The sequence below is a fragment of the Prunus mume genome, linkage group LG1 (genome assembly GCF_029339155.1).
Source record: "Prunus mume cultivar Tortuosa linkage group LG1, ASM2933915v1, whole genome shotgun sequence".
Lineage (NCBI taxonomy): Eukaryota > Viridiplantae > Streptophyta > Magnoliopsida > Rosales > Rosaceae > Prunus > Prunus mume.
Window position 1 is genome coordinate 8,334,028 of NC_142698.1, and position 15,808 is coordinate 8,349,835.

Sequence of the window (15,808 nt, forward strand, 5' to 3'; positions counted from 1 at the left end):
CTGTTTTTTTTTTTTCCCTTTCTTTCTTATTTCTTCTTTTTCGGGTCTGAACTGCCCCGCATAGGTGTACACGGTGTACACTGTAGCCACCCGCGTAAGAGACACTAAGAAGATATCAAATACATATCTTCCCAGAAACAACCACTCCAACAATTGTCATCTGCTTTTCTTGATCTATAAATTGCGCCTCATCTATCATCTACCCAACAAACCAAACCCAGCTAAGTGTTTCACATCCAATACTTTTGCAATAAACCAAACCCAGTTTAGCATTTCTCTTTACTGTTTTCATTATTTTCTTCTTCTACCTCCATAGAATACTTTGAAGGCCCTTCGAAATATTATTCAAAGATGAGTTCATCAACTAACTCTGGAGCAGCATACCCTCCCCCACCTTGTTCTACAGCGCCGGGTCCTTATCATGTGCAGGCTCCACCACCTGCTGGTTATCCAACAAGAGATGCTCCAAATCCCCATGGACATGGAGCTGTAGAAACAAAGTCAAAAGGTGATGGCTTCTGGAAGGGATGCTGTGCTGCCTTGTGCTGCTGTTGCGTTTTGGATGCATGTTTTTGAACATCATCCAGGAGATTCTTGAATTGAGAGCCCAATAATCCACATATATATTTCGTTTGTGAATTTTATTTTACACACATTTATTTCAGTTTTTCTGTTGTTATACTTCCATGAGGAAGGGACCATGTCGATTTCCCATTTAGTGATCCTATGTACCGACTGTCCAATTCTTTTTACTGTATAATGATTCTTATAATAAAATTTCTTCATTTGCAGCTAATATAAAGAAACCATCCATAAATTTATCTTGAATCGGGATCTTTTGGCTCAACTTTATCTCAGTTCTACTGAGGGAGCAACTCCATTTTTCACCTTGAATTGGTCAAAATATGTGGAATTTTTTACTTCTAGTGGAGGATTAGATTCAGTAACTGGAGGTCATGGCTGACTCAAACCATCATTTAGTTATTGCAATTCTTTTTCCTTGATAGCGGGTCCCATGTATAGAACCAACTGCGGCATTGATCATGGTATAAAAGATATTTTATAGAGGCTTACATTCCCAGTGTGGGACATATCACTTAACCCAACAATCTTAACGTATAATACGAAACAAAAAACAATGACTGATGTTTCATTTCCTTACGGCTTAATAACACTAATGCCCCTGAAACTTTTGTTAAATCCCACTTTACCCTCTAAAACTTAAAATAACTCACTTTCATCCTTTAACTGAGATTTGGTGATCCATTTCTGCCGTCAACTCCATCCAAAACTCTGCTAACTTAGATGACGTGGCAAGAGTATTTTTATAATTTCATATATATGGATCATTACTCACCAATTAAATGGGTGACGTGGCAAGTGGAGCCTATCTCCACACAGATAAAAACATAATTAAACATAAAAAACTACATATAAACAAAATATAATTAAAAAACAAACAAAGCCAGAGCAGCGTACACCCCCACCCCTATTGTAGCCTTCCCTGAGCTCATCCCCAGCCGTCGCATCCCCATCCCGACCTCTCCTTCTCTCCAACTCTTTCCATCCTTCTCTCTCCCCCTCTGTTTCTGTATCGGACTAAAGCTAACCCCTCAAAACACACCATCTCACTAACTTTCTCCTAATTCCATAGCCATATCCTAAGACCAGCAGAGCGGTCGCCACCTTGGTATTCACCAATGCAATCTGAGATCCAACTTGGTATTCACCAAATTCAACAATGCAAGATAAGCAACTTGTTAATCAATCAATTAGGCACTGTTTGTTTATTTATTGTTTAATGCATTTCTATATTCTTCATGTAAGTTGCAGTAAAAATTGAAATGGTTACAAAAATGGATTTCATTAATTGGAGAACTGAAAGACCCAAACCCATCCTACGTACCGATTGTCCAATTCTTTTTATTGTATAATGATTCTTATAATAAAATTTCTTCATTTGCAGCTAATATAAGGAAATCATTCATGAATTTATCTTGAATCGGGATCTTTTGGCTCAACTTTATCTTAGTTCTACTGAGGGAGCAACTCCATTTTTCACCTTGAATTGGTCAAAATATGTGGAATTTTTTACTTTTTGTAGAGGATTAGATCTAGTAACTGAAGGTCATGGCTGACTCACACCATCATTTAGTTATTGCACTTCATTTTTCCTGATAGTGGGTCACATGTATAGAACCAACTGGGGCATTGGTCACGGTATAAAAAGATATTTTATAGAGGCCTTTATTTTTGGGTTGGTAAAGAAGCCAAAATAGATAAAATCCTTATTTATTTTTGGATTTCTGGCTTAATCCTTTACATTCAGTATGTCTTTGATTTGAAAGTTGAGAGGTTTTTCTGTCTTTTTTGGAAAAGTTTTGGCTTTTTCCAAAAGTGAAATTTTTTTTTTTGCTAAAACCTAAATTTACTTATTTTTTTTTATAGAGGCTTACGTTCCCAATGTGGGACATATCGCTTAACCCAACAATCTTAACTAGTATAATACGAAACAAAAAACAATGACTGATGTTTCATTTCCTTAATATGTCAGATGAATTCCAATGCAAAAAGTAAATAGAAAAGCTTTATGACGTTAGAAAATTAAAATTAAACATAACATTAATTAAATTCAATAGAAAAAAAAAATCCGACGGTCCAAAAAATATAATATACACTTTTTGACATTTTACCTCTCTAGTGGGAGAATGTAAATTTCAGGTTGAAAATGCATATTTAACATCCCAAGATTTTACATTTCCCTCTGGAGCAAATTGGTTTTACATCTTGGAATATTCCAATCAAGATACCACCGAAGATGTAAAAGTGTCACTTACATCCTTATTTTTACATATTTGCATTGGAGATGCTCTTATATGTGCTCTTCAGTTTGATAGAGTATTAAAATCTCATTATAGAGATATGGAAATTTTTTTGGACAAATACAATTGCAAAAGGTATAATAAAAGTCACGTGTCCACGTGTGCACTATTGTTATTTTTTATACAAGTGATAATCTATTTCAATCTAATTTAAATTATAAGGAGGGAGATTTGAACTTGAGTGCAGAATAGGGAGCACATCTGCTCTAACTAACTTGGCTAAGCCCCTGCTTGCACTAGTGTTATATAACTATAAAACGTGAATGAAATCATTGATGCAAATGTGATGGCAAAAAATGAAACTAAAAAATTTAATATAAATTTTTTTTATCCACGTGTGAAATTGTAATTTATTTGTAAAGGATAAATATCAAGTAACTGCTAAGTTGTTTTGGCTTTAACCTACAAACAACGAAGGAGGTTACCATCTTGAAGAATACTTCTAGAAAGCGAGACGCACAAAGCTTGGCTTTTTAAAACGAAGAAGGAGCTTATCCTCAAAACAAATGGGATTTTGACACTTGTCAAATTTCAAAATGAAAAAAGTTAAAAGAATTTCACAAATAATAAAAATGAAATGAAAATGACAAGTGTCAAAAACCCATTTATTCCTAGGAGGAGCCAAAGCTTTTTTCCAAGTCAACTATGTTTGATATCCTCTAACGAGTTGGATAAATATGATTTGCTCCTTCCTACGAACCTTCCATTGGCTAGTCCAAAAGTAATAAGAACAATAACATTTTGTATTTTTCTGCTCCACATACATTTTGGATTTGCACGCGGTGTAGTGTTGCCACCCGCGTTAAGACACTAATTATTGACCTCTAGGAAATGAACAATCACTCCAATTCCCATCTGGTTTTCTTCATGTATATATAAAATGGGGCTTCATTCATCAAATCAAACCATCCAACAAACCAAACCCAAACTACAAACAATCAGCGTATTATTTTTCAACTAAGATGAGTTCGTCGACTAATTCCGCAGCAGCATACCCTCCTCATCCCCAGCCTTACTCGATGGCGCCCGGACCTTATTACGTGCAGGCTCCGCCACCTGCTGGTTATCCCACAAGAGATGCTCCAAATCCTGCTTCTGCTCATCATGGGCCTGTAGAAACCAAGTCCAAGGGTGATGGCTTCTGGAAGGGATGTTGTGCTGCCTTGTGTTGTTGTTGTCTCTTGGATGCTTGTTTTTGAACATCATCATCCTATGTGATTCTTGAATTCAGCCCAGTAATCATATATTTCTTTATTCGTTTGTGAATTATGTTTTCCTCACTTTTTGTAACTTTTACGTTATTATTCGATTATGTAATTCTTGTTGTTGCATTATTCGTATAGTAAAATTCTTTAATTTGTTCAAATAAAAGAAAGAAGTTTTTGTGAGTATTAAATAGTTGGGTAATTTTCACTTTAATACAGTAAAGTTTACCGACTTTTAGAGTTCGATTCATCAAATTTTTTTCGTTTCATTTATTTTCTTTTAACTTTCATACACGTTAGTCTGTTAATCACGACGTGACAACAAATGTACCACGTAGACTCACTCATATAATGCCACATGGTCCACATATATTATTAAATAAATAAACATGATTTAATTAATTATTTAAATAAAAATAAAATCTCTCTCTCTCTCTCTCTCCCTCTCCCCACACACACCCCTTCCTCTTTTCCTCTTCAATCACTCATCATTCATCACCCACATACTAGGTATTTATTTCTCTCCCTTTTTATTTTTAATTTTATTGAGTTATTTATTTGGGAGTTCTGTAAATTTTGGAAGTGGTGGACTTTGGATTGGCTTCGGTTATGTGGAAGAACATGGTACATTTTGGGGGAGATATTTCTCCTACGTCACTCTATCCTCCAAATCTGAGTTGCAGGGAAATAGAGGGAGAGATGAGAAAGATAACAGGGGAGCAAATGGAGAGAGAGAGAGAGAGAGAGAGAGAGAGAGAGAGAGAGAGTTGGTGGGAAGAGAGAGAATATGAGGGGTTTAACGTGACCATTGAGTTTTGGGGTTGGGAAGGACTGTTGGGTATTGTTAAAAAGTTATTCTTAATTTATTTTTATTTTAAATAATTCAAGCATTTTAATTTTTAATAGTTAAATTTATCAAAATACTCATGTCATGTCAGCTGATTTAACGATTTTTAGTTGAAAACTAAATAAATGGGGCAACCTTGGTCACAAAATGGAAGTTCAAGGGGGTGATTGAGTCATTTAAAACATCAAGAGACAGACTGAGACTATTTGAAAACCACATAGAACATTTCAACAAATAAGCCTAAAAATTAATTATAGAAATCCCAGAATTTGGTTATTGTCATGATTTGGTATTGGGAAATAATGATTTTCTATAGGTGTACGTTCCATTTGTTCTCTATGGTTTTAGGTCACAACAAGGTAGCTGATGGGTTGGGTTCCTTGAGACTAAGGAAAAATAACTGTACTAGGAAGCATGTAATATATAGGTTTGTAATTTTTCTTGTTCTCGGCCAACCTTTTTTTTTTTTTTTGGGATAGACGAAGCAATTACTTATCAGGAAAGGGTTTCCACACCAAATCATCATGAAGTTGAGTCTCCAACCAAGAACGAACCTCCTCCTCCCAAATAGTAATGTCGTTACACCTCAAAGCAAAGCTAGCAAGAGTGTGTGCAACACGGAATGTAGGTAATTTGTTTTGTATTAGAGCATCTCCAGCGCTAGAGCTTTGCTCTGGCAACAGGCCCTCCCAAGCCCAGTTTCATACTCTAGCGTAGGAAATCCAGCCAGGGCAAGGCATGGGACCCACCAGCTCGGGCAATCCCACATGCAGAAATTAACTGGGTTGTCGCCCGTGGGCTGCTGACGTCTGCAGCTGATTTTCAAATATTTATTTACTGTTGAACCCACCAGCCCACATTGCCCAATGGTTACAAACCATGTGGCTTCTCCTGGAGCCTCTAATCAAAAAATCTTGCACAATCCAACGGTTGTCCAACTTTTGGCTAAAAAAAATTGAAAAAAATATCAAAAAATTCTGGAAATTTTTTCTATACATACCTACCAATATTATTCACTTTCCACACCAAATTCAATTTCAAAATTTTATCCGAAAATGTTATCTTGATTTTTAGGTGAGAATTTTACGATAAATATTAACACTTGGGAATTGAAAATCTGATCCGAAAAGCTTATCAAAATCAATGGTTTAAGTATAAAAAATAAAAAAAAAATTTAAGTGAATAGTAATTGCCTTAGCCTTAACCTTTGGGTGAAAATTATAAGTATCACTATTCACGTGAATAGTGGCAGCCTGCCTTGTCCTTGCCTGAGCCTTAGCCTTTTGGGTTGGAGATGCTCTTATAAAAAATTTAAAATCTTTGTGTAGTAGTCTAGTAGAGACCGTGGTCAGCTTTGTGCTAATCGATCGTCTATTTCTTGTTACCTACGTACGATGAAAGTCAATGACCGAAAACTGCTATTTAAGTATTTGATTTGTTATTCTTTCCAATATATTCATCATCTTCTTCTTCTCCATCGCATACTTCTTGTTTTGCATATATACTCCGTATCAGTACTTTTTGAAGAGGCTTTACTATTCATAGCTTGTTCAAAGATGTGTTACAGAGCAGCATACGGTCCTCTACATTCCACGGCACTGGAACTGGAGCCTCCACCGCCTTTTACTGATGAGTTCTTCTGGACAACTTGCTGCGCATCCCTTTTCGGGCTGCTGATGCTTGCATACATGTCATATCCAGACAATCCTTCAATCTCGAACCCATTTGTCATTATTTATCCTTTGTGCTTTCCTAACTTCTATTTCTCACTTAGTTGTGGAGTACAGCAGACTGCCTAGGGGCTGGGATCTCCTGCGATATCGATCAGATCCTCCTTATCCCGTACGAGACTGGTTCATTTGGAAGATGTCTTGTTCGGTAGTTTCATTCGGGGTGTGTTTGTTTTTAGGCCAAGATGTTCCATCCCTCACCCCAACCACGACACTCTGGTGCCTTTATTTCTTCTCCACCGTTGGCATGTTTTGTAGTATTAGCACAGCCGGTCCTCGGTTTTCTAAGGCCCAGGACAAATTTCTAGAGAGTGCCCTTTTAGACAAATTAAAAACTGAAATTACAAAAAAAAATTTATCAACAAATTAATTTTATTAGGTAACAATTTTTAATTTTTATAAAAACACAAACAATAACAATAAAACTAATGAACAAAGAATAATAAAATTTGGATTTTGAGCATTTTTTTTCTTCAACTCGAAACTTCAAATTTCAAATTGTGAAGAACAAGAATCTCTGTTCAGTTTTTTGCTAAATCAAATAAAAAGAAAAATAAGTTAACAAAGATGTCTCTTACAAAATTCCTATTATACATCTATTTATAAAAAAGAATGACACAAAGAAAAGACCTTCAAATTGCTAAAGCTTTCCAATGTGTGTTGCTGCCACTGCCAGGTCTTTTTTTTTTGTCTAAGATAAGAACGTTTGTTTGGTTTTTTTTTTGTTTTTTTTTTTAGAGCTCTTTGTTTCCATATGTTTAGTTTCATTAATTTTTGTTCTTTGAAATATTATATTATATCATTTATATTTAGTTTCCTAGAGAATCTCAAAGAGGTTTGGTGCTGCCATGATTTATGATTACATCTACTTGACACTTACGATTTTGTTTTGTTTTGTTTTTTTTTAAAAAAGAAGTAAATATATAGACTAAAAAACCATATTTTTGTGCCCCCCACAGTTTTGGGCCCTGGGCCAGGGCCAGCTCTGAGTATTAGTATTATGGAGGAGGTCAGGTCCAGATACCACTGATATTTTTTTTTTTTTTTCTTCAGTTTAAAGGGAGATTGGAAGTTACTGGTTGTCTGTTGCAAGTGATTTGGATGTCCTATAAATAATTAGGTCCAATCTAAGTATATTGATCTAGCTAATGGACTTGTATTTATGTAAGTTGTACAGATTAGTTTGATGTGAAACTGGGGAGACATGGGCCTAGATATATTCAATTGCCTACAAAATATACAAGGCCTAATTTGAGAAAGAATATATTCTATCAGAACGTCTTGCTTTTGTTCTTCATACACACTTGGATATTTTGGTACCCTAATAAGGTATACATTCGTCTAATAAAATATCAAAACACACAAGGTAAGTCAAGATGCTTTTTTCACTCTCTTGAACCTTAGATAATTATAAAACATGAATAAAATTAATTACTGATAAAAATGCGACGGCAAAAAAAACTTAAAAAATTAATATAAATTTTATATAATATCTTGGATATCGTCTCACGAATTGACTATATAATGTGCTCTTTCCTATGCAGCTCCCATTCGACCCTACCCCAAGTCCAAAAGTAACGAAAACAAAGAACATTTTGTATTTTTCTTTTCCATATGCATATAGGATTTGACGCGGGTGGCTTCCCGCGTTAAGACACACTAGAATTATTAACCTTCTAGGAAACGAAACCAATTCCCATATGCTTTTCTTCATCTATAAAATGGTGCTTCATTCATCAAACTAAACCATCCAACAAAACCAAACCCAAACTACAATTATTTGGCTTATTTTTCAACTAAGATGGGATCGTCGACTAATTCAGCAGCAGCAGCAGCATACCCTCATCCCCAACCTTATTCGACAGCACTGGCACCGGGAACTTCTTACGTGCAGGCTCCGCCACCTGCTGGTTATCCCACAAGAGATGCTCCAAATCCTGCTGCTGCTCATCATGGACCTGTAGAAACCAAGTCCAAGGGTGATGGCTTCTGGAAAGGATGCTGTGCTGCCTTGTGTTGTTGTTGTCTCTTGGATGCTTGTTTTTGAACATCATCATCCTATGTGATTCTTGAATTCAGCCCAGTAATCATATATTTCTTTATTCGTTTGTGAATTATTCTTATAGTAAAATTCCTTCATTTGTTCAAATAAAAAGAGATACTTCAAGTTTTATTAAGTGTTAAATAGCTTGACATGTAGCACCGCGCATTCCTGTGTTCAGTTTATGAATGGTTCAAATTGGTATAAGCTAGCTGTATGGCAAATACGTATACATTGTCATGAGTTGATTATGTGGAAGCATACAATCATCCGATACCACAATTGATAAACAAACACAATAGAACATCAGAGTGTTGAGAATTAATTTTGAAAATTCCATAACTAGTTTTAAAATTTCTAGAAAAGACATCTGCTATGTTAATGTTTGTTTAAGAGTTAGATAGCAGCTGGTGGTTAGCATTTAATTATTGTTCTAGGAAGTTCTATGCCTTGCTTAAATATGAGCTTTTGAATCTTGCTTGAGGTACATAACAAAAACAAAACAGAATTGTAGCCAAAAGTAGCATTGTAATCAGCGCCAATTAAGGTGCCCCCAAATTATATATATATATATATATATATATATATATTATATGTATGTATATATTTTATACAAGCGTCCAACTTAAAAAAACACACACGCACACAGTGAAAATTAAATGAGGAAACACAATTCCTCTTCCGAGAAGAAATCCCAACACGCTTTCACTATTCCCACGCGCCTACTCCTAGTTTCTCAATGGAAGAACATACTCTCTATTTAATCTACCGAGCTCTTAATCCACCACTATATTATTTTATGTTCCAATCTCTCTTCAATCCATCCATTATTTTCAGTTTCTCTCATCCCTCTTTTCTCATATTGTAATCTTAAGAATCGATCTCTCATTGAAAAGCTTACAATTTTTCTTTTTTGATCTTTGTCTTTGAGATTGATGGCAATCAAGAGGAGAGGAACATGATAATTTAAAAAGGTAATCATATTTATGAATTTTTCTTTATATTTTTTTTCCTCCAGTAAGCTATTTTTTCCCACCCTAAACCCTATATGTTGGTCTCTGTTCGATTTTGTTCTTGCTTTTTGTTGTTGTGGCTTGGCCTCTATCTTTTGTTAGGTGGTTTGTTAATTCTCTTTATTGGTTTAATTAGCACCTTTCGGCCCTAAAAAAAAAAAAAGATACTTGAGAACTTATTGTCAAAGAATAAGTTGTTTTGTTGAATGTTAGAAGCTATCTGACTATACATGGACCTAAATATGATTTTTGTTTTTTATGATTCATGTACTTTTGCTTTATTAGAATGATCATTACTATGTTAAATAAAAAAGAATGAATGAGCGAAAATAAAATAACATCCTTTCATATTAAGCTTTATTGTATAATAAGGAAGGGGCCTAATTTAATTTAGGGACCTTCACTAATATACCCAAAATAGGGGCTGAAATTATAAAAAAATTCCCACATAGAATGCACTTTAGAAACACACCCAAAACTCATTTACTACATAAGAAATTTGTGTTTAAGTTTCTATAAATTACGTGATTGCCATTGATCAACTTAAAAAAGAAGTCCAACACAAAAAGTTTAGCACCCAAAACAAACCCAGCCCAATTTTATAATAATAAAAAAAAAAAAAAACCAAACAATTCATTACAAAAAAAATATCTTGAAAACCATAACTTCATTAATGTGTCATGTTGATTAATGACTGTAATATTCCACACCTTTATTGTCATATTGATTAATGGCTGTAATGTGTAATAACACTGATATTTTCCTATGATATCTTATTTTTAATGCATGTCTACCCCTATAATGTTCCAGACTAGGATAATAACACTTCTAGTTCTCTATGACATCTTATTTCTAATGCATGTATACCTTTATAATGTTCCAGTCTAGGGTAATAACATTACTAGTTTACCATCATGTTGATTACTGGCTGTAATATGTTCCAGTCTAGGGTAATAACACTACTAGTTTCCTATGAAATTCTATTTCTAATGCATGTCTACCCCCTGTAATGTTCTCATCTAAAGTAATAGCACTGCTAGTTTCCTATGTCATCCTATTTTTAATGCATGTCTACCCCTGTAATGTTCCAGTATAGGGTAATAACACTGCTAGTTTCATATGACATCCTATTTCTAATGCATGTCTACCCCTGTAATGTTCCAATCTGGGGTAATAACACTGCAAGTTTACTATCATATTGATTAATGCTTGTCATGTTGCTATTTCTAATACATGTCCAACAAAGAAAAGATGAAGAAAGAACAAACCAGACCAACTCAAAACAAGTTGAGCCTAAATTGTTAATACTATTATGTCATAGAAGTACGTTGTTAATACTCTGTAATAGAAGTACATTGTTAATACTCTGTCATAGAAGTACATTGTTAAACAAAAATAAGATCCATAACTGAAATAGTAATAAAAGATAAATCAATCATCAAATCTTAAAATAAATTTCGAAAATCAACTAAAATCCGAAGAGAAACACATAATTGAAGCAAAAGATCAAAAATCTCAAGTCCAAACCAAACAACAACGATGACAATGATGACGACAATGACGATGACGACGTGGCGAAGAGGAGTAGAGCTAAGAGCATTTGATCAAGGTTCATTCGAGGTCTTGAACAGAAGCACAATTTTAGAACAAGAAATCGAAGGTGAAATATTGAAAATTGTAAATTAAAGATGAAGAATATAATTGGACCTGAGACTAGGCTTCAATGGAAGCTCCTCTTGCTCCAACACCAGAGAAAGCACCAACAAGAAAGGAGAAAATAAATCTGATTTGGTTTTTTGGCAGATTTGTGCAAATCTTTTTTTTTTTTTTTTTTTTGCAGATATGATTTTTCTCTTTCAAATTCATAATACAAGGGCAATATACACACACAAATAAACTAAAAAACAGCTATTAAATTGAAAAAATTGACAGTCAATTTTTGATTTTTTTTTTTTGTGTTTATAGTTTTAAAATAGTATAGGGTTTCTTTATAAGACTATGTCTAAGATTGGGTATATAACTAAATTTCTATTTAATTTATCACCTAGGGCCACCCAAAAGTCAGGGCCATCCCTGATAGATCTACTGTGCAATTACTTAGATATCTTTTTCTTTCTTTCTTTATGAAACAGGGGGAAAAAACTTACTTATGCCTTCCCGAACCCATTTGGTCCTAAACCCAAATTCCCCCCTTAAAAAAGTAACTATTTGGGTTTTGCCCGCACTCAAACTGTATTTTCCCCCAACCCTACACACTCAAATTTTAAGTATGCAATTTTATTAAATTGTTTAAAAATAGTTTAAATGTATATATTTTTTTTTTCATGGATAACTTGTTTTCAATTAATCTTTTTAAATAACTTCATAATTTATTTATTTTTGAACAATTTGACCTAAAAAAATTTGAAATTTCACAAATATAATTTTATTCCAAAAGAAAACACACAACATAATTGAAACAAAAATAGGATTGAAACAACCGTCGACCTCATTCACTATCTCCAAACCTCATCCAAAGGTGATTGATCAAATCATGTCGGAAACTTAGGTGCACATATGGAGATCGAACTCTATTATGGTGAATCTTGTAATAAGAAAGAGTATCTATCTTGGTCGTACTCATATGTAATGCTTGCCTCCAGCTCATATTATCTTGCCTTAACCCTCATGGATCGTTGGGTACACGTATCCCCATCATCAGATTCCTCTTCAATATATTTGTACCCATCATTCACAATCATATTGTGCAAAATTATGCACATTGTCATGATTGAGTGGAGGTTATCCTTGCACCACATACGTGCAGGGCCCCAAACAATAGCCCATTGAGCATGTAGTATTCCAAATGCTTTTTCAACATCCTTCATGTATGCTTCTTCCATTTTTACAAAAAGTCTCTTATTTGGGTTATCAAGAGAAGAAACGGTCTTCACCAAAGTAGCCCAACGATGGTAGATCCCATATGCCAAATAGTAGCCCAAATGGTATTGATTTCTATTGAAAATATATTCAACCTGGGAAGCATTCCATGCACCATATCATTGAACAATGAGGAACGAGCTAAAAGTTGATATCATTGTTGGATTCAGCGGCTTCGAAAAAGGCATGTTGTATCCATGTTTCATACAAGGCCAAAACCTCTAGCACAACATTGGGCATTTTTTTGTGACTGGTAAACTAGCATGCCCAAGCATCATGCGCAATTCTTCCATTCCCAGTGCATGTAGGCAAGACTTCCTAACATGCCTAGGAGGCCTCGACGGCTCGCCTTGTGCAAGAGTCTGTAAAGGTTAGCTAGATTTGGAGACATGATGTACCATACATGGCAACAAAACAAAACTTATGGAGTGATTCAAGAGCTGTGCTTTCATCCAATTTCCAGTACTCATCGGTGGCGTCAGCCAAGCATCCTCATGCAAACATACAAAAGACAGCGGTTAACTTCTCGCTCAGGGGATAGCCCTTGTCTGCTGAACCCGTCTTTTTCTAGTGAAAGTATGGCTAGTGGTTGACAACATCATTCAAGATACAGTAAAACAACTCTTTTGGCATTTAGAATTGCCTACGAAAGTCCATAGTATTAAAATGTGGCCTTTCAATGAAGTAGTTAAACATTAGACTGCGATGGTGATCTTCCCTCTCACAGTTCTTATATTCATGACTGACTACTGACCTACCATGTTTAGGGAGGTGATCGGCTTCATTCTCTAGTGAAATATGGTGGACAATAGCTTGTATCACTCTGTGATGATGTTCCTAATCATTGAAATCATCATCAAACATAAGGAAAAAGATGGCCTTGCCACGGTTATCCATTGAAAGCTTGAAATGAGATGAAAAGTATGAGAATGAAGAAGATGATGTGTTTGAAAACCAATGGTACTCTTTGAAAATAGATTTTGTGGACATCTTCAACAAGAATGAAAGGAGATAGATGAAATTGAGAAAGGAAAAATAAATTGAGAAATAGAACAAATATTTTTGGTAGAATATTTGAGAAATGGGTGGGTATTTATAGAGTTCGGAGTGAGTTTTTAGGGTTGGATCTGATTTATATTAATTAAAAATATTATTTTGATCGTTAGATTTAATCTGTATCGTTAATTTGGGTTACTGTTGAAATAAATAAATAAAGGAGATGTTTGAATTGTGTCGTTGGATTCCAACAACAATATCACCACTTCAGACACGTAGCGCGATAGCTTCTGCAGCACAGCCACGGCATGCCCCATTGTTTCCTCCTTATACATGGGCTGCGTCATGGCTCAATGGGCTCCACCAAAAAAAAAATTCCAGTCCAGGCAATAGCTAGACTGGTATTCCTCCTCGATTTTGAGTTTTCCCAAATTTCAGTCATTTACTTTTCTTGGGTTGGGAGAGGAATTGAGCTCAAATTTAGAATTTTTTAGGTTTGACATGCTAGGTTGGAGATGGCCTTAAATATATTTTGATATTTCTTAGATTCTTTCCTTAAGAGAAAGAATATTGCTAATCTTACCATATTTGTATATCGCATTCCCATATCACTTTATGTGGTAGATGAAGTGTACAACCACATCAATTAAAAAGTGTCAATAAATCATAAAAGAAAAGAAAATGTTAAATTAATTTTAATTGATATAGTTGTCCATCTCATTTGCCACATAAGATGGTATGAGAATGTGATATACAAATATGGTAAAAGTAGCATTATTCTAAGAGAAAAGCTTGAGACTTGTAGAATGATAGATAAATTTGCAACCACCTGTGTGGCAATTAATGGACCACACAATAAAGTCAAAAATTCAAACTGAACAAATGAATTAAATCACAAAAAGAAGGGATTTAATTCAAACACCATTTTTTCAATGTTCTCAAAGTTGAAAGAAGGCCTAAGTTTGAATCTCTTCCCCTTGATTGAAAAATAGTCCCTATTCAGTTTTGTGTGGGTCATCGTGGATATGGATTGACTAGTACTACACTTTAAGAGCACCTCCACCCCAAATGGCAAGGGCAAGGCAAAGGCAAGGCAATGTTTGATACTATTCACGTAAATAGTGGCAGTCTTGCCTTTTTTGGTTCCACCCCAAAAGGTAAGGGCAAATACTATTCACTTTAATTTATTTTCTATTTTTTTTATACTTAAACCATTAATTTTGATAAGGTTTTCAAATAATATTTTTGGTTGCCACGTGTCACTATTTATTATAAAATTCTCACCTAAAATTTCAGATAACATTTTCAGATAAAATTTTCGAATTAAATTTTCGGTTGCCACGTGTCCATATTTATTATAAAATTCACATCTCACTCATTATACGATTGAAATACCTACTCACTCATCATACAATTGAAATACTCTCTGTCCTCATAGTCTAACACAATCGAGTACAAGGATGACTTAATCATTGGCGGAGGCGGTTCCACCGGATCACGATGTGGGGGAGTATTTTCATTCGGATGACGTAATAGTGTCATTATTTCCGACGCGAAAGCACCACTGGAATCAATGCGGGCATTGTTCACTTGAGAAGCCATGTGTAATGGTTTTCTTTTTTTTTTTCTTTTGCCTTGAATAATCTATTACGAGAATGAAATTGGAAATGCAAGAAATAGGGTTTAGTGGGGCAGGCCTTGTTGCCATGGCAGGGCCCTAGCGCTGCACTTGCTCTAAAACTAGAGCATGCACACTTTTGAGTGTGGTTTGAAAATCTGCCAACTGTATAAGTAGTAAAGTAGGTAGGTATACTACTACTTTAAACTTTTGTACAGTCTATACACATGAGCAGGCATCATTTGATATCTAACAAAAATGCTTGAGTTAAACCCCAATTTTCATTATTTTCAAGAGTTGGTACCTATTTGGGCAAGAATATAGTTGTGGTAGCTTTATAATAAAGCCCTTTGCCTTGTCTCAGATTGATCAAATCAATGTCAAAACTTGTGTACAAAATATAGTGCTAGGATCCGTTTTTGTTTTCCGAAAGAGTCTGTACTCATCTTTCCTACGTAGGTACCTTGACCTTCCTGTCCAAAAGGCAAATATGAACACAGAATACTTCTAGAAGCCTTATAGTAGGCTTTTGCCGTGTGCCAATCTTGTGCTGTGAT

At 34.9% G+C, this 15,808-nt stretch overlaps 1 protein-coding gene and 2 pseudogenes across 1 annotated transcript; all 3 read left to right on the plus strand.

Annotated features, from left to right (window-relative positions):
* Positions 1–134: 134 nt before the first annotated feature.
* LOC148920927 (protein CYSTEINE-RICH TRANSMEMBRANE MODULE 6-like) lies at positions 135–806 on the plus strand. The gene has a single exon (XM_089042499.1). The coding sequence runs from the start codon at positions 352–354 to the stop codon at positions 574–576; it is 225 nt and encodes a 74-aa protein (XP_088898625.1). The 5' UTR covers positions 135–351; the 3' UTR covers positions 577–806.
* Positions 807–3,753: 2,947 nt separating this feature from the next.
* On the plus strand, positions 3,754–4,278 carry LOC148920928 (protein CYSTEINE-RICH TRANSMEMBRANE MODULE 9 pseudogene; annotated as a pseudogene).
* Positions 4,279–8,360: 4,082 nt separating this feature from the next.
* Positions 8,361–8,835, plus strand: LOC148920929 (protein CYSTEINE-RICH TRANSMEMBRANE MODULE 9 pseudogene; annotated as a pseudogene).
* The last annotated feature ends 6,973 nt before the right edge of the window (positions 8,836–15,808 follow it).

Bases quoted from the DNA above. Each gene is read 5' to 3' on its own strand.
- LOC148920927 (XM_089042499.1), top strand. From the start codon at position 352: ATGAGTTCATCAACTAACTCTGGAGCAGCATACCCTCCCCCACCTTGT.